Source organism: Triturus cristatus, chromosome 3_2 (genome assembly GCF_964204655.1).
Source record: "Triturus cristatus chromosome 3_2, aTriCri1.1, whole genome shotgun sequence".
Taxonomy (NCBI): Eukaryota; Metazoa; Chordata; class Amphibia; order Caudata; family Salamandridae; genus Triturus; species Triturus cristatus.
The window spans coordinates 585,476,173-585,497,355 of NC_140584.1; the positions used below are offsets into that span (position 1 = coordinate 585,476,173).

The 21,183-nt window shown below is 43.4% G+C and overlaps 1 protein-coding gene across 2 annotated transcripts in view; it reads left to right on the plus strand.

Moving 5' to 3' along the window:
* YARS1 (tyrosyl-tRNA synthetase 1) overlaps positions 1 to 21,183 on the plus strand; it is a 109,400-nt gene that overhangs the window by 83,548 nt on the left and 4,669 nt on the right. For both annotated transcript variants that reach the window (XM_085648379.1, XM_085648380.1), the window contains exons 4-9: positions 7,094 to 7,269; positions 14,583 to 14,712; positions 15,787 to 15,867; positions 19,667 to 19,759; positions 20,460 to 20,595; positions 21,010 to 21,095. In XM_085648379.1, coding sequence (XP_085504505.1) covers positions 7,094 to 7,269; positions 14,583 to 14,712; positions 15,787 to 15,867; positions 19,667 to 19,759; positions 20,460 to 20,595; positions 21,010 to 21,095 — 702 coding nt within the window. The remainder of the gene's footprint in view (positions 1 to 7,093; positions 7,270 to 14,582; positions 14,713 to 15,786; positions 15,868 to 19,666; positions 19,760 to 20,459; positions 20,596 to 21,009; positions 21,096 to 21,183) is intronic.

Sequence of the window (21,183 nt, forward strand, 5' to 3'; positions counted from 1 at the left end):
CTGACTGTTCCCCTCCTTCAGATACAGTTTCAGACACAGCGCCAAGAAGCCTTTTTTTCGTATTCACGCGCTCTACAAATATATCAACATTAGTATTAACATGCATTTTCAATCTTTTATTCACAGAGTCCATTCTCAAACACTTCCAGAAAGAAAAATGTATTTGTATAGACTATTAATTTTGCTTAAAGTCATAATTCTGCAACATGTCATTGTGTGGAGGCCCACGGGGAGAATTAAGGAGGTGGACCTCCATTCACACCAACACAACTATACGTCACCCTTTTCTTCTTGCTCATGGATCCCCTGGGGTGGAACCCTAGTAACGCACATTAGCCATGCCCCAACTCCCAAACCCCTTAACAGAAAACCAGCTGCACTACTGTCCAATTACTTTGAACATTGTATAAAGTACATAACATGTTCCCTCAAAGTCCTGAGTAAAAGTTCTTTTGGGAGGGGGTGGCTTGCTATTACATACTTTGTCCGTTAATCTGTGTAATGAATGTGCTTTTCGCTAAAAGGACACACCCAAACTCTGCACTTTGGAGGCAAATATACCACTGCACTTTTAAATAATACACTTTGAGCAGCACTCCCTAAAGACGAGGAAAGGACGCAGCACTCCCTTTAGGCGAGGCAAGAAAACAAATTCAGGTGCATTCATAGTAACAGATAATTTGAGCAGCACTCCCTAAAGACGAGGCAAGAAAACAAATTCAGGTGCATTTAAAATAACACACACAAGTTTATTAATGCAATATTTTAGAAAGGTAGGCCACATATATCGGTAATTGCAGACTCCCAAATATCAAGTGAACAATTAAATGAACAATTGAAATAAAATACAGTATAAACAAGTAGCAAAGAGTAGGAAGTATATACAAAATGGTTAGGAACACCTCACCGATTGAATTTGCATCATCCTTGCCAACTCAAACTGGGGAAGCCCTTCAACAGCCCAGAAAGAAGTTCAATCAGGACTCAAGTTCCATCACCTCCACCGCAATACATCTGTTCTGTGGTGAACTTCCACCTGGCCCTCGAAGGTTCCCAGCTTAAATAGCATTACTAAACGGAAGACGAAGCTTCTAGAAAACCTCGCCCCCTTCTCATTAGAAAAAACCGAGCTGGCTGTACCAGTCTGCGTCAAGGCCAAGACGGAGGCTGGCCAAGCTCCTGTATTTTTACTCCGAGGCAGAGTTGTACTTTCGCACATCTTCCAGCCTCTATCTTGACGAAGCTCCTACAAGGCCTTCCAGAGTACATTAAACAAAAGCAATTGCTCAGAAAGACCTTGAATGTGAATAACCCAAACAACTTGCGAGCACTGCTGTGCACGCAGAAAAACTGCAGCAAGGCAAAACCAGGAAAAAAGGATTACTTGAGGCCATGTCAAAGCCAATAGTAAACACTTCCAATTCTCATAAGCCAAACAACTTGCAAGCACTGTTGTGCACGCAGAAAAGTTTAAAGCAAGGCAAAGCCAGAAAACAAGATGACATGAGGCCATGTCAAAGCCAATAGTAAAACCTTCATAATTCTCACCAATGTACAACACAATGCACATTTCTGCACAGCTGCTTATAGCATCACATACTGTATCTCTCAATATACAACACCGAGCACATATGTGCACCACCTCTCACAACACTGCACTTCGACATTCCACACCTCTCTCTCACGCTTTCAAATGCACATCCCGCACCTTCTATTCTTGGCAAGACTATTCTACTCCATGACTGCTCCCACTGAAAGACCGCAAGATTACAAGAAAGAAGAGAAGCAGGCATATGCAGGACCGTCTCATTTATCCAGGCTAGGGTAAAATAACACTTAAGTCAATTAAAATGATGGTAGTCGAAGGTCATCATAGGGTGCCAAATCACAAGAGTGCCTCTTTCACTACAGTCAGCTAGCCTCTGGCCCACCCAGATTTAGAACATGAAGTATCGTTTAGCAATATGGAATCAGCAACCCTTCCCTTGTTTTTCTTTGGTGAATGTTTAACTCTCTGGTCTCCCTCATCTGGATTGCCTTCACAGTCTTCCATTTGGAGGCTAAGGAACGCTCAAAGTCCCTCGATCCTTCCCTGCCGTGTATTGCAGTATATTGGGCCAGCCAGTTCCACACCTCTGATGGTTCTGTAAAGAAGGAAATTTTGCAGTCTACCATTAAGTTAATCTATATAGGAAACAGCAGCATGTACCGGATTCCTTCTTCTCGTAGACATCTCTTAACTTCCATAAAGGATGCTTTCCCTTTTTTTATTAGACTGCTTCAGTGGAATCCAGGAGAAGGGACACTGAATGGTTTTCAACTTCAAAGTGTCTTGAAGTTCTGGCCTTCAGTTGCACCATATCTCAATCCCTGCCATTGGTGCTGGGAGTGAGACCAGGGGTAGGCACCTGGCCAGTACTCCGTGGGCTCTCACCAGTACCAAAACCTTTGGAAGTCACTGGGGAGCTGTCTTGGTAATCACCAAGTTATCTAGGTACAACACTATACCAAACACCTTGGGTCCTTCCAGGAGGCCCACAGCTTGAATATTATTACATCTCCTGCAACCTTCCGAGTCTTCCACTCTGTATTCAAGAAACCTTAATGTTTTAGTAAGGTCAAGGACTTGTTTCTTCAATGCGTTTGCGATGGAGCAGCTTTCGCCTTGCGCCTTCTGTCTGATTTACTTGTCCAGCAACTTTTGTTGATTGTCCCATGTCTGCCACCATTGTGTCAATCTTTGCTTCTCGGACCTCCTTCGAGGCTGACAGTGCTTCCATTGTCTTGTCTAATGTATCTGGTGGAGCGTAAATTTGTTCTTTCTGTAGATCTTTGTGGAGAAACACCCATGTCTTGTTAGGTTTCTGAGCTTTGTCTGTGTTGCCTCATGATTACTGCCTACTTCTTATTTACTCTTACTCTGCCCATATTTTATGATTGTCCAGCCGAACACTTTCAGGTCCGTGTGGGGTTGGTCACAATCTGATCCATTGAGTTGACGGCTTTACTTTGTTCCACCGTAATTCCTAGATCACCTATTTTTTGGCCCAGTAGCCACAGGTCAGTCAATGTTTTAGTGGCAATGTGGTTGCTGTTTTTTTGTCTTTCTTTGATGCTGTCAACACACCATTGTATTAGTGTAGGACATACAGGGGATATTGAAAGCATTGCTGTGCTATGTTCTTTTGCAGCCTGTTGACAAAGGCTGCTTTGATGCTTCACCTATTCAAGACAGTATATTGTTTACATGGACATTAGGTGAATAATATAGAGTCAACAATCATTTCTGATGCTTGTGGTACCTCCAGACAATAGGACGCTCTATTTGTCTCTTACTGGCCTTGGTTGTTTGGCACATTCTCCAGCCCCTCCAAGCATCCTGCGTGCCTTTTCTTATTCCCAGGCCTAATTTTAGGCTCCTTTGTGAACAGCCTCGCCTGCTGGAATCCTAGGTTTTTTTTCTGCTTTTGTCTGCAGCCTTTTGCTTTGGTCCCCACCTGCCATTATTGTGCCTAGTGTTTATGCATTCCCCGCTCCCTGTGTGTGTACTCTCTCACCTCGAATTTGGGCCTCTAAAGGGTTGGTGTGCTCCTCCTGCAGGTTTCTCAAGGCTGCTGCACTCTGCACACCAGTGTGAGGGCCTTTTCGCCAGCATTTCCTGAATCTCATTTTCACTTGGCTACCCGTTTGGCTTCCCCTCTATTTTCATGTTAGTCTGCAGGGTGTGGGAGAAGGCCTCATCGCCTTTTTCATTCGTCTCTCATGCACTGATCTCTGTAGGCCACCATACTCTATTTGTCCCAGCACATGTTCTCCTCCTACTCCAGCCCTGGGATTGTGTGCTGTTTCTCACATCATGCTGGTGTACACGCTGCTTCTTGCTACTGTGTAGTGGGTATGAGGGGTGGGGCAGGGGTAAGAGCGTGTGGTGCTACTTGTGCCTGTAGGGATCAGCCTTGGAGTTGTCCTGCTGGATCTTAAAGGTTCACACTACCTTTGGGATACACCCAAAAGCCTGCAGCAGGAGCCATTTTGTTTGTGGCCTGGTTGTACTCTGCATTATAGAATCTTCAGTGATCTTTTTCAGGCAGGCACGACTCATTTCCGGTAGCTGCAGTGCTTCTTTCTCCTCCAGTGGTGTCTCCGCTTCGGTACAGCTCTCTCTGATGGGCAGGATGGCAGGGGATTAAGGCAGCTGGCAAGGATCCCTGGAGAACACATCTTGCCATATGAACTGTTTGTCATGCCCCATATAACCCCACCCCTCCCGCCAAATGGGATTTATAGCGTTGAATTAAAATATTAAGCGAGAATGAAGATGAGTGATGCAACAGTCTCCTTTTTGTCATCCCAGACAAAATAGTACAGATAATATTTAGATTCTGAGTTTAAGGTTTTTCTTAATGAAATATTGCCCCTCTCCCACCACCCCACTCCCCACCCCCCAGTCCACATCTGTTTTCTCTGTAGTATCTAGGCAGATAAAATGATAACTGACTATGATGAGTATGTCCAGCATAGGATGAGAGATTAAACGGGCCAGGTTTTGGTCAGAAAGATCTGCCCCAGGCTGTTAATGCTGAATATGTATGGCATCACCACTTTATAATTTCTTGCCCATCTGCAGTTGTTCAGGAGGTATTTAAAGAAGGAGTGTATAGTGTTACTGGGGGGAGTCAGTATTGTTTTGACTTCAAGCAAGTTGTCTAGAGGAAGTACCTTACCCATATTTCCTCTACAACAGAGATTAGTTCAACCTTTGTCTATTCATCAGTATGAGTTACATCAGGTAATATATTCTCAATGTCCTTTTTGGACACAGGATCACAGGTCTCCTCAGTCAGGGCTGTCTGTCATCATAGATTTGTGTTTGGAAGTGAGATGGAGGTACAGTGCGATCTCTGTTGAGGCCACCCTGGTGGTAGTGAGGATAAGGAAAGTGAATCATTTTAAGCCAACCTTGAAGAGGGGTTTGCACTTGTAAGATTTGGCATTAAGTTCCATCTTCCAGGTAAGAGTACTCAATGGAGACACTTTTTACATTTTTAAAGTGAGGTAACTGCACTCTGCTGCAGGTCGCCAAAGTACATCTGCACTGGTGATCAAGGCTATGAGAGGAAGTGTCTCTCTAGAATCACATAACCGTCCTTTAGATAAAGTAAATCATAGAATAAGTAATATGGTATATTACACCCTTTTCCGTGTGCAAAGGGCATACGACTTGAGGCTTTGGCATTGGGGTCTTGTGATGTTCCCAGCTGTTCTGAGCCTTTGCATAGAGTGCATACATTGGACTTCAGCAGTAATGGATTTAAGAAATGAAAAATATGTGGCATTCAGGTTTCCACATATTTTGTCCATAATGTTACTTACAGTTTTGCCTTAGTGCCTCAGTATTGCAGTATAGCAGTGAGAGACTGGAGGAGAAAATGTGTATTCTGGGGTCTGGGTGTCAAGTAAGACTTCTAAGCCTCCCGGGTACTTCTATGGCAGTAATGGCAGACTGAAAAGGCCACGAGTTGAAGTAACATGCAGTATATTAGCAGTGTTCAATCGCTTACTTTTCCTCTTGGCACTTCCCAACTTGCAGCAGTGGTTTGCAAGTGGGGGCCATTGAAGCAGACTCCAAAGGCATTAATTGTCTTTGGAATTTCTGTAGTAGTATGTTTGGTTTGTGTGTTGTGGTTCGTCCCAGGGGAGAGTACCCTGAAAAGGGAGTCAGGTGGGTTTTGAACCTTCTATTGAACCCATGTGCTTGGAAGGTGTGAGAATGTAGTGTAGTTGGGTTACAGGTTTGCTCGAAGAGCAGGCATGCATGCATGCTACTGGAATTCTCTGGGAGTGGGGTGTACTTTTGTAGGGCCTTTGAATTGAATCTGAGTCTGCAGTCAGGGAATCATGGAGTTGAGCTTGTTCAGAGGTCAGCTACTGTCCTTTGCCCTGTGTGCGCCCCCTACACATCTCCAAATCCAGTATGGGAGTTGGTTGGTGAAGAGTAGCCCAAACAAGCATTTTCTGAAGGGTAGGGGCGAGATGTGGCTTAACCTTCCTCCCTAACCATATCCTTCATTGTGTGAGTTGTTACTTAAGAATGATCAGCACATACAATTTATCAATTGTAACTATATGATGTATATTAATTGGGTCACAGGATGTATAAACGTAATTCACGTGTGTTTCTGTTTTTTCAGAGCAATTTCTTTATTCAAATCTTCTTAATGACTTTCCAATGTAGCCAAAGCGTTTCGTCTCCTTACAAGAGACTTCTTCAAGGCTTAATATGTTAGCTAACGCCTAACAACCACAGATGCCTTGTTCATACGTATCCAACCAATCCATGTTCAATTAAAAGGCCATATCATCATCCCATGACTTGTGTATTTTTTTGGCAAACACCGTATGCTTGTTGTCACTTCATTTATTAAATCTCTTATGGTTGCGTTATAATTCTTCTCGTATGAATGGACAGTGGTTTCTCAGAGCACGTGTTCTCAAGCTTATGTTGGCATTATAGTCGTGTACTTCGTTGGCAGTGGGACGTGTAACGTGACCGAATCCAAAAACAGTGTGTTTGTAAGTTTTTTGTCATCTGTCATCCAGCTGGTTTGAGATTCAGTCTTTATGTTGATGTTTTGCAAGAAGGCTTCCAAGACTCTGAGTTTATCTTTGTGGGTATTCCTGTTGTGAATGATTTTCTCGACTGTGTTTCTCCTGCTGGTGAGCTTGTGGTGACACTAAATTCCAAGGAAAGTTATGTCTATGTATACATTTATTGTGTGGTCTCCGATTGTTGGGTGGGGGGGCAAGGAATCCAGAGTTGAGAAATGTGATAAGTATGGAAGGGCTATTTTTTATGTGGGCAGTCCTGTGGTGTATGAAGTTTGTCCCGGACGTGTTTGGAGTGATGCAAGGGCAGAGCTGTCTTTGAGGTGCAAGAAGTGGCGGGATGAGTCTGGCTCATGTTAGAGGAAAGATTCTACAATGTCTGAAGTGAACAGAGATGACCCTGAAATGTGAAAGGAAAGGTGAAACATGGAGGTTTAGAAATTTCTAGAAATTCGTAGTAATTTCCTCCTCTGTCTGCTCTTCTCAGGTAACTATCCTGTTTGCAGATCTTCACGCCTACCTCGACAACATGAAGGCACCTTGGGAACTCCTTGAGCTTCGTACCCGCTACTATGAGAATCTTATCAAGACCATGCTCGAGACCATTCAAGTGCCACTGGAAAAACTACGCTTCATTCAGGGAACAGACTACCAACTCAGCAGGTATAGGCTAGCTCACCTTCACACAAGTGATGCTAGTGATAATGTATTTCATTTGGGAGTCTGTTGGTTCAGCAAATTAAGCCAATCTACACTCACAGTCAAACGTATTACACAAATCCCAAGGAAAGGGACAGAGTGTAGATTTACAGGACAACGTTGCTCGCTGTGGTTGCAGATGTAGTCTTCGCCTTTGATCATATTTCAGGGATGTCTGCCAGTTGAACTGTACAAAAACATGTGCCCTCTCATGCTAAGATGTTAGAAGCCTGAGAGGGAGTGGCTCTGCTCCGTCTGTGACTTTCTTATCATAAAAGTTCAAATGTTATTAAAAATGTAGCCCTGTGGGGCCTCTGTTCAAGACAGTTCTTATTCAAAGAAGGGGGACCAATAGTAATTGGTTGTTTAAGAGGGGACGATGGGGTGGAAGGTGAGAGGCATGAAATGGAAAGTAAAAAGGTGAAATAGGCAGACATCCACTTTTCTTCCTGCTCCCTTTTTTTTAGGTCGAGCATAGCAGCGCGCATGCGCTGCTCCGCGAGGCTTCTTGTGTTTACTCCGTGTGGGTCTGACTCCTCCCACACATAGGATTGGCTTTGCATGTGTCTTTCAATAATGAAAGCACGCAAATGGCTAAAGGCGAGTGCATGTCCCACCTCTTATTTAATGTTCACTCCCACTGCGTTTTGCTCTCGGGAGCGAGCAGCGGCGCGCAGGGTGGCTGCTGCTTTCTTCGGTGTGGATCAGGTTACTAATTAAACATAACGCGCTGTGCTTTTTTGCAAATGCTTGTTTCCTGTTGTCATTGTGGCTGTCTCTGAATTCCCCCTTTCCTTCTGTCTGCACCTTCCTTTAATAGCTTTTTCCCTTCGCTTAACCCCACGTTCTCATTCCCCTCCCACTGATTGCTATCTTCTCTCTCTGTCGATCTCGTGTTGTACTCTTTTCTCTCCCTCTCTCTGGTTGCCATCCTCCGTCTATCCTTCTGTGGGCACCTCATTTATTTGTAGCTTTCTGTCTGATTTGCTCCTGTATAAGAAATTACCCATGTGCCTGGGAAGCCACATGGATGCATATTCAGCGCAAATTCATTGTGGTAAGAAAGACATAGAATAAGGAGGATTTACTCTTGCTTGGCCCCCAGCAAGACAGTTTGCTTGCAGTATTCATGTATTCCCCCGTGGGTTGCGTTATTGCAGCTGTGTAGCCTTAGATTATATCAGGCGATTGCATGGTAATGAGTCTGTGAAGCAACGCTTTTGCTTGGATTACACTCCCCCACCCCCGACACACACACACACACATGCAAGTATTCACCTGCATCAATCCTGCTGCAGGAAGCCTACGTTTTGATTTAGTAGGTCTGACTAATAAGTAAAATGCAGGCATCAAAGGGGTCTTTGAAAGAGTAAACAAAAGGCATGCTTTTCCCTTAACTTTTGTCTTCGTAGAAGCGCACCTCCCAACTGTTTTCCCCGCCAGTCTCTGCATACATAAATCTAGCAAACAAATTGCCGTTTTGCCGACACACGCAATTCTCAGTCTTTTCTACCCATCGGTTTTCAGCTTCTGAACCGTTTGGCACAATCTCAGGTCTTCGTCTATTGTGTTTTATAACAAGTCCTTTGTGGGAACCATCACGTTCTGAAAGCAGCAGCTATGAGTGAAGAACGCAGCATGAGAGAACGTCTTGGTTTCTGTGTCTGCAACTCACTGCCGTTCTTACCCAGACCTGCATATTTTGATAAATTGAATGAGAGTTGATGTGGCGCTTTTCTATGTGCGTTGTGTTTGAGTTGCATCCACCATTACTGCTGCATGCAGTTTGGGGTAGTGCGGCCATCGCAGTGCTCGGCTAATATAACCGTTGAGAGTTATTGTTGACACTGTCAGTGGCATACCAAGGATTCCATAGGCTCTAGTGGAAGCATGAAAAATGGACCACTTGAATAAACGTGTTGGCTAGTAAAACCACCAATAATTATGGTACAATGAGCCCCTTATTGTACTGGAACTCAATGCCACTGCACCTGGCCACTGTTCTGCACTAATCTAGACAATGGAAGGTGTACAGTATTATATTGCCGTTACCAGTGGCACATGAAGTAACAGTAGATTTTAAAGCACCCAGGATAATGTGCAGCATGGCTAAATTCTTATAAGGTCCCAAAGGCGAGACCTATTTGCTTTGCCAAAGCTTGTTGACCAGTGTGCCCACCCGTATTCTTCCATACACAATGTAAAACATGCTTTTTGTGAATTCTCAGCAGGTAGTTCTCTGAGCCCCTTCTCCTCGCACGTTTGTTTGGATTTTTTCGTGCACTGTAAGGATTTGTAGACTTTGTGTTGTCTGTCCCAATTTTTTAGGTTTTATTTCTTTAACAATGTCTTTATGTGGCATGTTTTAGTTAAAGACACTCAAGTATGTATGTAAGTAAAACGTACTTCTAGAGTGCACATACGCCTTAGCTTCATAGTGCTCTAGTCACAGAATTAGTGATTGTTTTATGAGATCACTGTAGTATTAGACTGTCCTGACTCAATGTTTCAACTTTTTTGCTTTTATTTCCGGTTTTGTTGTGTCATGAGAAAGGGTCATTTGTGAACTAGTCTTCTTCACTGTGTTCTGTGCTACCCAAAGGGAGACTGCCACTTTCCAATATCTTCTGAGAATTGTTCGCCCAGTGTTAATAGGATCATCTTGTGGAATTCCTATCGGATAATTTTGATATTTCTTAAATAAATTTGTTTTTCCTCTGTGTCTTGGGCAGAAATAGAGAATGTGGTTGTATTTTTCAGATTGGTCCACATTGCTCTTAGTTAATGTTTTGAACTGCTGCCCATTTTTAGGTCTCTCCTTGCTATCGCAAAGCGAGACTATTGTAAAAGGGCATTTCAAAGTGCTCCCAAAAAGCGGATTGCATTGCTAGCACGCGCACAATCACGCGCTTGGTGCCGCCATGCACTCCACTTTTTGGGAGGACTTCAAAGGGTTCGCTCCCAAGCGCGCGCGCGCCACTCTCCGCCGGGCTTGTTCAATTAGACGGGGCACATCTCCGCAGCAGTGGACATTTTTTGTTTGCGATCTGCTTTGGTGACTAATGAGTCTGCAGTCTCGGGAAACAAGGGCGGCGGAGGACAGTTCCTCACTGACAAAATTCCAGATAAGCCAATGTCTGGCAGGTAAATAAGAGCGTGAGAGATGCAGGCTTATGTTCTGGGGGTCTCAGAAGAATAGACGCAGCGAACGCAGAACACCTCTCTCTCTCTTTTACTTTCTCTGTCTCACTAAAATCGTCCGCTCTCTCTGCCTCGGTGCCCCTGTACCTCTCCCGTGTTTCTATCTGACTGTCTTGCCCTGTCTCTCACGCCGTCGCCCTCTTTCCTTTCTCGCCACACACCCTGCTCTCTCTACCCGCCCTCGCCAAGCGCGCGCGCCACGCTCCGCCGGGCTTGTTTTTTTATTTCACCCTGGTGGTGCCTGTGACCTATCTATGTATCTCAGAGAAACCCCTAGGTGTTTCTGCGCTGCTACATACAGAGCTAGCCGTCTCACTTCAGCGGAGGGAATACTGTAAGCGTGCTAATGTCCGTCTGGTGACTTTCATGGCGCTAGACCGCCTTTTGCTAGTGCGAGGAGGCCGGTGCCTCAGAATGCTTTTTGATGGCGGTTAATGACCCGAGACTGATGGAGCCCCGGCACTGGGAGCTGCGGCTTTGCAGTAATTCTGAATATCAAAGCCTTCACTTCAAAACAAGCTGCAGGAAAGGGCTCTTTGCACGCACAGGCCCCGCCTCGCACCACAATCAGGTGGCTCGCGCACAATGTGTGATGCACTAATGAGTTCGGAGTGGAATTTAAGAGCATTCTTCGGTAACACATCTGCATGCAATTGTGGGGCAGGGACTCTAGCGTGGCTGGCTTTAATTGCCTGTTGTTTTTACTCGGCGAGGCTCTGGCCGGGCACGCCCGCACGCCGGACATTTGGTCCTAATCACGGCTCCTGATGGACAGATATGCACCAGGGGGCAGTAAATACCACATTGGCTCTGCATTGTTGCACCGACTGTCCCGTGGGCGTCTCTCTGTTTCCGATGGTCAGGCACGTGACCGTGCGCGAGCACAGCCCCCTGGTGATTTCAAGCTGTAAAGCGCCAAGAAGCCCGGTAAATGGCAGTGCTGTGCTTTGCAAATGCCACCCGACGTAACACTCACGGAACAGACATTAGAGTATATGAAATACGAGCAACAGCCTCAAAACAAGACGCCATCAAGCAAAGAGACTCCACGAAGGCCAAAACCCAATTTTTTTTTTTTTTTTTTTTTTTTTAAACCTTTATTAAAGAATGCAAAAGATATACAAAGATGGGCCTACAACCTTCAGGCCGGCCGCTAGCAAACAGTGAGAGCGTAAAATACAATCATTAAACACAAGCGGCAAGTGATAAAGGTCCCAGAAGTCGAGGGAAACGTTGGCGGGCACACCGGTCGGACCCCCCAAATGACGGTTCCATTTTTTATAAGAAACCACAAACAAATCCACAAGGCAGCAAAAGTCAAAGCAGCATTATGAGCTCCCCTGGGGAGGACCCTACCGATCCACACCAAAACCCAATCTTATATATCTAACAAAAGCACAAGCTGGAATGTAAGACACAATTAGACATAAGCAAACAGGGGGCATTCTGAAGTCAGAAACATCACTGGATATTAACAAGCATTGACAAAGCTAATAGCTCTCCCCTTTAGGACCTATTTTATTTGCTAAATGTTTTAGCCATGCTGCACAGCTAAAGAATTTAAACATAAAAAGCTCCTGACTCGGACATCTGCGTTTCTTTGCGCGCACACAACGCTTTCCAAGAACGATAGTTTACCAGGGAATTAGAAGTTAGAAACAGAACCCAGTTGCACGGGCCCCTGAACAACAAGGCCGCACTGTCAAACTTCATGCGAGAGGCCTTCACTGCATTAATTGGAAAGGTTTTCAAAGGGATCAAATGACAAAACAAACCCAGCTCTCCACATCAGAACACATGACAAACAAAATGAAAAAAGATCTCCATGGCTGATGCGGGAAGTCTCTGCAAAGAAGACTGCATAAGAGAACCATGGGAAAAACAAAAAGCATTTGCAATGCAATAGGTCTCGCATTTATGCGAGTTTAAGCTATTGGTATTGTTATTTGCAATGTCAACAGCTCAAAATCGTGTAAATGCGAGACCTATTGCATTGCAAATGCTTGTTCCTTTGGGCAACCGTATCCATAATAATTGGTTTTGCTAGATCTAAGGCTGTTCTTTGCTCTGTCTTTTGATACAGGTTTGTGTTACTGGGAGGACGGCTGTAGTTTAGCCTTTCTGTCGTAGGTGTTCCTTCTTTTGATTTGTCTATTTGCTTGTGTTGTCTTCCAGTCGTTGTATTTTGATATTCTCCTCTATAAGTAGTTTTACCTGGCAAAGTGAGTGGCTTTCCTAAGACGTTAAGTAAAGCTTGCTTCGCCCATTGAGACTATTTTTTGAATCACTGACCTAGGTCTTTATGGGGCTATTGAGCAGGTAATTATCATTATTTACATACGGATTTTGCCTTCCAAGTATTGATTAGTTCTTTCCAGTTTACGAAATTGTGGCTCATCACTAAGCACTCGCAATCTGCATCCTGGATTGCCGCATTTACTTATGAACGGTTCCTGCTTCTTGTGTCGCTTGTACTGGCACACCCTCTTTGATCAGCACCTTACGTCACATGGAAGTCTACTTTCGCTTGGGTGATCAAAGGTAGATAATCAAAAGGTTTAATTCAGATGCTTAATCTTTTTTGCCTCCTTCTTTTGGAATCCCTCCCTTGATGAATGGACAACTATCATGACCAAGATGAGACAAGTGAATGATTATTTGTGAGGAGTGTCTTGGGACTGAAGGGACATTCAGGACCTACCACAGTAACTTCATTTTACTCTTCTGCCCATAACCCCCTACGAATGAGATTTTTCCCAGTATTGAGTTACTGTAGGGGTAATAGAGTTAGCATTGTGAGAGGAGCTTAAAGGAAGAGGTTGCAGTATGCCTGATTGTGGCCACAGGCACAATCCGTGTGGCCTATGGTGCAGACTGTTACTGCCTTTCATAGCTACTGTCCACTCTGTCAGCAATAGATCACGAATTAAGCAGGCCACCAGTGCATGGTTGCAAGCTTTCAAGTGCTGAAAGACGTTTTTCCTTGCTTGCGATCTCACAAATGCCTATAGATGTGCCAGAGGGGACACCATGGAGCCAACAGTACCATTCAGTGGCCATAGAATAGGGAGGATGGCAGTGCTACAGAGTGAGCGAGGGGGATTAGCCATCATTGAAATTTGAAATTGTGAAGACTGTTTTTATCTTGTCTTCAGCTTTAACGCTACATACACACTTTTGTGTGTATTTAAGTCCCCACTGCAACATGTATGCCATTCCTGTCCTCATTGTGAAAGTTACTTGGGTAATTCTACGTAGAAATTAGTCACAAAGTCTTTAGCTTTTGAGTCACAGGAAGAAGGCGGCTGCTCAAAGGTATCTTGGCCTCAACCAAGAAATTTTGCATTTTGTGTCCCCAAATGTCACGTGGCAACATTTTATTTTTTACCTTTTGAAGTTAATAAATTTTTTATCTGTCGTAACTTTTTGAAAATAATATTTCTCTTATATTTTGAACCTGTGTATGGTAACAATTGCATTAATTAAAAATAAGCTTGATTGAACATTACAAAGATCCCTCTCCCTACCAATGAGAGGCTGCAGCTCACTAATCATTCAGACAGGCTCAATTGCCATCAAAAAGGCAGTAGGCCAAGTGTCTAATTTACAGCTATGGCAGCCATGGACTCAAACATTTTATGAACCTGAGTTTTCACTAGTGTTCAAAGCTGAGTGATTGATGCCTTCAGCGTGACAAATAAAGTAGTCCATCTGTGCATTCTGACTATTCCATTTTTTAAAAAATGAATAGGAATGGCTAAAGATCACCAAAGGTTAAGATTTAGGAATCCATCCTGTAAGAGGCCCCTGTTGCAGAAAAACTGAATATAAATCTGTCAGTTTTCTTCCGAAAGATCACTCCCACATCAAAATTCTCACCCTTCCATATTCTCTCCTGTTTTTCTCAAATTATAAGCTTCACAATCAAAACTAAAATTAGTTGCAATTTGATTGGGCAGTAATATTTATTTCAACTTTTAAACAATTTAAATGGTTTAGGTTGGTTCTGTGGTGGAGTTGCTGTCAGATGGGAAGTGCTGCAGTTCAGTATAACTCCTATCCTCTGTCATTCACAGGGAATACACACTGGATGTTTACAGGCTTTCATCAGTGGTCACGCAACACGATGCCAAAAAGGCTGGAGCCGAAGTGGTGAAGCAGGTGGAGCATCCTCTCCTAAGTGGCCTTCTATATCCAGGACTACAGGTGATTCAAACTCTGTGCTCTCAGATCTGACCATTGACCCTCTTGTGCTTCCCACACCCCTTGGGCAAGGTTCTCTGCCACAGGAGAAGTGATGGAGGCCTCTGCTGCCTAGTTGGATAGGGAGTTGCTATTCCAGATGGTAGTGGGGTGCATTTGCATCAACTCAAAGTAAATAGTTTCTAATGGGCTACCTGAACAAAAACAGGCGAGATCCTGTTAAGGGACTTGAAGGAGGGATCAAAAGCATAACTGAAAATAAGAGACATTAGATAAGACACAAAGATTAGACTCGGTGAACAATCAAATTATTTTAATATTTAATTTGTTGTGAGCACTATATATCAACATAAAGCTCCTTCACATGGATGTTGGACATACAAATATGCGACACAGACAACTGAATAAATGGCGCAGAATAAAAATCCACAAAGATATAAAATAAATCCAAAATATTCACCAAAAAAACCAAGGGATTATGGTATACAGTTATGTGTATAGTTAACATCGAAGTTTTGGTAGTTCTTTTTGGAGCCTGTCTTACTAACAGTAAATAAAGTCCCAAGAAGACAAAGTTCTGATACTTGAAAATCCTTTTCTTAGGCATTTAGGGAATGTCCTAAAGTATTGTACCACTTCCTTTCTCCTTATATATATCGCTAACGCTTTTTCAACTCCATGTCTTGGTACGTGATATAATGTTGAGGTCATCCTCTGGGCGCTAAACCGATTTAGCTGATTGGACGCTGACATAAACAGAAATAGTATCATCAATATTACTACTACGAATTGTTCAAGAAGATATGTAGAGGAAAAAGGAATGGCGTGAAAGTATTTGTGTTTATGCAGAGTGTCAAACCATCTAAATAGCCGCGTCGTCAAGCTCCAGTGCTGTCTATTAGGGATACTTTAACAACAGTAAATCTCCAACACTAGTTCTCCTACTCCCCTGAAAACCTTCAGTGTGTCTTATCATACAATTCACTCCAGCCTTGCACTCCTAGGGAAGGTATCACAGGTGTCTCTGTGGCGCTCTACTGGGATATTCTCTTTCACTAACTGTTCGTTGCTCTCCAGGCCCTGGATGAGGAGTATCTGAAAGTGGATGCACAGTTTGGAGGAATTGACCAGAGGAAAATATTCACTTTTGCGGAAAAGGTAAAATCTGAAGAAGTATGGAATTTTAATATAATGTGTTCCGTGCAGCGTCTCTTTTGAGGCATTGCACTCTTTCTGTACTGTCTGCACTGCTGTGGTGGGCTAAGTTTGTCGGGGCTTCAGCAACATATTATAGAAAGCCAGTAGCAGCTTTGAAAACTAGGTATACATCTAAGCCAATAGCTTTGAAGGACAGTTGGTCATTATTGTCATCCCTCTAATGGAATCAAGACTGAAAACTTTGAATCAAAAACCTTTGCAGAAAACAGGAAAAACATGATACACTGAGCAATCTCAGGAAGGCAGCTGGCAGTCAGAAAAAATGGCTTTCCTACCCTTCAGCACAGGCTAGGCATAGAATTTACTTTTGACACGCATACGATTGGCTCTGTATAGAATAAGTGCTCTACAAAGAAAGCTAGAAAGGAACATAGAAGAATAAATGCTGCAAGTGAGGCAAATTGTGGTCAGAATCACAGAGGTAAAGTCAAGTGGCAGGAGTGCAGCTAGGCAGGAAGGCAAATGTGGCAAACTGGAAATAAAAGGCTTTAGCAAGAATGAGACGCGGGCACTGGGGCCCGATTGGGATCTCTACACTCTTGTGACATCCTGCGAGACGGTACCCTAATCCCATTTGCGAAGCTCCAATCGGTGTATCAATTAAGCAACACCCACAGATACAAATATATACAACTGAAGCATGGATGGAGGGCGGAAGGGGTAGATACTACAGACATTCCTGTATTTGCTACCCTAGAGGGTAGGTTACTATAGGAAGAACTAACTAGTAAAGCCATATCATGGACATATAAAACCCGAATTAACAACATACCTGATAATTTGAGACTCCTCACATCCAAATGGGAAACCACAATGGGACCATTAGAAGACCTAGACTGGGAAGTTGCCTTGATGCACCTAAGGGAAGTGGCAGTTAGGCTTCAACTCCGTCTGATACAATTAAAATCCTTCATATGGTATACTTCAACAGGGCGCACCTACATGCTATGGGGAGGGCTTAGACACCTGACTGCCTGCGCTGTCAGACAGAACGTGGTACATACATGCACACACTTTGGGAATGCCAACAGATAATTTATTGGACCCAGATACTAGGGGAGTTGAGTGAAATTCTAGGGGCGCAACTCACTATAGAGGCTAAAAACATCTTACTAGGTACTCCCTCGGAAATAGATCTCCCCCGTAATAAATTCCTGCTGTGTAACCTAGGACTAGAGGTGGTGAAAAGGGATATAGCCCGTCATTGGGAGGCCCCAAGTCTTCCCACACTCAAGGAATGGAGATTGTGCATGGACCTGTATATCGTGGCAGAAAGGGTAACTTACACAGCTAGAGAGTGCCCGAATAAGTTCAGGAAAATCTGGACCCTTTGGTTGACCTACTATGGACTTGAGACAAGGGAGGAGACAAACAATCACCTAACATCTACTTGGATACAGGGAAGAGGTGGAGTCAGGGGAGGTTCGCTCCCGGCCAGTTAGAACTTGAAACCTGGATAAAAAGATATACACAGCACATGGGCAGGTGAAATATGTAATTGTAATATCTCACGCTGATCTTGTGAATGTTTGGAAGGTTGGCCACCTGACATCTCAACGCTATGTGTCAGATTTGCAATGTATGTGTCCCAACGTAATGCCTGATTCTACGTTAATAAAAACAGTTTAAAAAACAAAAAAGAATGAGACGCGGCTACAACGGAATCAAAGGAGGCTTGAAAGCCAGGAGCACAAAAGTTGTGCATTTGAGACCACTTCTAGGGATGTCCTTCAGTGAAGGCAGGTGGTAGAATGCTAATTTTATGTACACGAGTGCATGGCTATTTGATTGCTCAGAGAAACGATAGTCTATCCTGGTTACTGCTGCTCCGACAGAGCAATTACTATCAATTCTGGTTCTGCTCCTCCATAGCGCTTAAAGCAACATGAAGTGAAGGAGTAGTGAGGCCATGTGTTGTATAAAGAGAGGCTTGCCTGCGGCAATCAAACTTGATTAGAAGTGGGAACAGCAAGTCCAGAGTATGCAGTGTTTAAAATTTCAGGATTGTGCAAGAAAGTAAAGAAACACACTAATGGTCATTGCAGGAAAATCAGTTTTTTGTTCGCCTGCCCCCTGCCAGACCCCCGAAACCCACCCACCCCCCCAATTGTGAATCAGGATTACGTTGACTGATTTGATTCAGGCCACGTAGAGGCTGCTAAATGCTTCCCAGCGCATGTGCTGTGACCACTAACTATAGGCTTGCATGGATAATTTCAGTTGGCCTGTGTGACTCTAGAAAGACCACAATAATATGGTGCAAAAGGCACAAATGGCATTAGTGTCAGATGTCAAACGTGGGATGCTCTTTATCCTAACACCATCCACATGTACGACTTTAACTGCTTGATTTCAGGACTATCATTGCAGGCCTGAATTACAGTAGCCAAACGCTGCAGTCACCACGTCACAATGACTCCTATTTTATATGTTGTAAAGCCGACATTTTAACATAAAGTAAGACACCCATAAGTAGCACCTTGAAGCCCGTGCATAATGTATAAAAGGGAACCTTGCCAAATATGAAATTGGCAAGTCTCTTGAGTAAAAAACTTTCAAAGTGCATTTCCTGTATACAGTTAAAAGATCCTTTCAGTTTTACCAAGACCTAATGTTTAAAGTCACTAAATCATAAGTCAATTAGGGAAGGGCAACATAAAACATCTGCTACATTCACATTTTTATCAAAAATCTCATTTATTTGTGAACATGCATGTTTGGTGAATGTTTCAAATATGGCTTAAATAGTAATTATCCATGTCTGCAGCCTTCCTTCCTTCCAGAGGTGACCTGGTATTAGTGTAAATGACCCCCTTCATGGCTCACTAGAAGAATAAAGAGCATTTGGTGGCTGCTGCCTGGCTGGAGGATCAATGGCAGGAAGATGAGGAGGCAAATGATAAAAGATCCATTAGTCTTAAGTGAGGGGATGGTGAGAGTAGCATACATCAAATGGCCACACCTTGATACAGGCAACAACTTTGGAAGATTCTGTGTTTATAGTAAAACACAGTCCTACTGTCAACCTGCCTTCTTTGATGTGAGTTTCAGCTCTGCCAGGTTGGCTCCTCCACGGGGAAATCCTAGACAAACGAAGGCACTATAGAGGAAGAGTCTGAACAGCATGCTGGTAACTGCTCTCCATGTGTTTCTAGTAGGCTCCAGTGACCACTTTTAATAATATACATTGACTAATATTGCCTTGGACACCCTGATTGTTCTTGTAGGCGCTTTTTGACATTCTCATCAAACCTCTGTGTCTCCAGATCCCCTTATACAATTTTTCGTTTCACTCTTTTACTAATATTTACTAAATTGGTTAGGGAATTTTACTGAATGGTTTCTTGACTGTAAATTTGCTTTGGTGTTGCTTTAATGCATTACTCGGAGGGAAAGCTTGTTGCTTTTGTGCTATTGCTGAAATGGGAAAAGTACAGATTTTGTCACAGAAACAGTATTTACATAAGAAGGCACTGGATTACATTATGGGAGAACATATATTTCTCCTCACCCAGTTCATAAATAAGGATCTATCAAACAATTTGAAATATGAATGTTAATGTGACACTCCATATTCTCAGAAGATCCCTTGACAACTACTCTTACTGTCAAAATGGAAGATTACTAACAAACATGCTGATTATAGCTAGCTCACAGCCAGTTTCAACTCCTCACCAGGGTAGGTTTACTCATACCGTCAGTCGAAGGAACCTCTCACCGTTTTAATTCTGTCCCACAGTGTCTGCCGTCGCTGGGCTATGCTAAACGAATTCACCTGATGAATCCTATGGTACCAGGGCTCACTGGGACAAAAATGAGCTCCTCTGAAGAGGTGCGTACTGAATTGAGTTATTGGGTGGGGGGGTGTTTAGAGGGAGAAGGCTATAAGACGGCGGGAGGGATGGGCAAAATTGTGCTTCTTTGAGAATCCAGTTTGTAGGGTTCTGGATTGATGTGATCAAGTTGCATTTCTGGGACTGGTTCCCACCTCATGTTCAGTTTTTCAACAATGGTTCTAAGGGCCCCTGATTTGACCTATTTCGTAATTTTTTACTTGGGTAATATAGCAGGCCCAGATATTTATGACTGTGCACTTCAGTCTGTTTCCACAGCAAAAAAGATACAGGATGCTTGTCTATCTCTGGGTTGGTTATTCAGTAACAGGATGCATTGTCCTTTTCTCTCTGATGGATGGAACCTTGTGATGGGGTGTGGTTATATGTCCAGTTATGGCTGGTGTAATGCATAGTGGCTATCCTCTAGTACAAGGCTTTTGTCCATATGCTAATGTTTCCAGTTGTGTACCAAAGGCCTTGCGCTAATCTTTTTTCTGTTGTCGGGCATAGTTAGACAAATTCCGTCCTTGAATACTGTGCCTTTAAGTCACTTTTAAATGGTATGGGATATAATTTGACGAGGTGGTTTAAGGATTTCTGTCTGGTGCATTTGGTGCTTGGGAGGGTCTTGTTGCAGATAAATCTCTGCTTCGCTGATTATTCTTAAGGTGCTGCTTCCTTTCTGATCGAGAGCAGGATTCAAAGATTGATCTCCTAGACGAAAAGGAGGATGTGAAAAAGAAGCTGAAGAAGGCATTCTGTGAGCCTGGAAATGTGGAGAACAATGGTGTGCTGTCATTCATAAAACATGTTCTCTTTCCACTTAAAGCCGGTGAGTAGGGCATGGGTTGTTCTTCCATACACATGTGCTCTTTTGAATGGAGAGTATGTGATTTTCTTTCAGAAACATAAGCTTTGTATAGGGCTTCTCTTCCTGCTGTATTTAATCAAAGTGGGAAGGGGTGGGGATGCTAATGTCCCTGATCTTTTGGTTTTTGCTATGAGAACATTTTGAATCTCCTCTCTGTATATTATTTTACAATGTAAATACAGATCTGTTGTGCTGTTTGACTTCGCTGGGTGGGGACGATGATGTATTTCGTGTGGTTGTAGAACATTCCATCACAGAATCACCTTGTTTGTGGATGGGGTTAAATTTAGCAATCATGTGCTGCTGTGAAATGGAGTATCTTCTAGCATCTTCTAGCACAACCTGCGACCTTAACGTCATACTCTCGTCTTCCAGAGTTTGTCGTTTTGCGAGATGAAAAATGGGGAGGAAATAAGACCTATATCAACTATGAAGAGCTAGAAAAAGACTTTGCTGAGCAGGTAAATCTATACCATAATATGAACGACATGCATATCACTGACTGTCCTTGGTCTGCCAGGGTTGTGCTCCATGCTTTATCATGCCCAA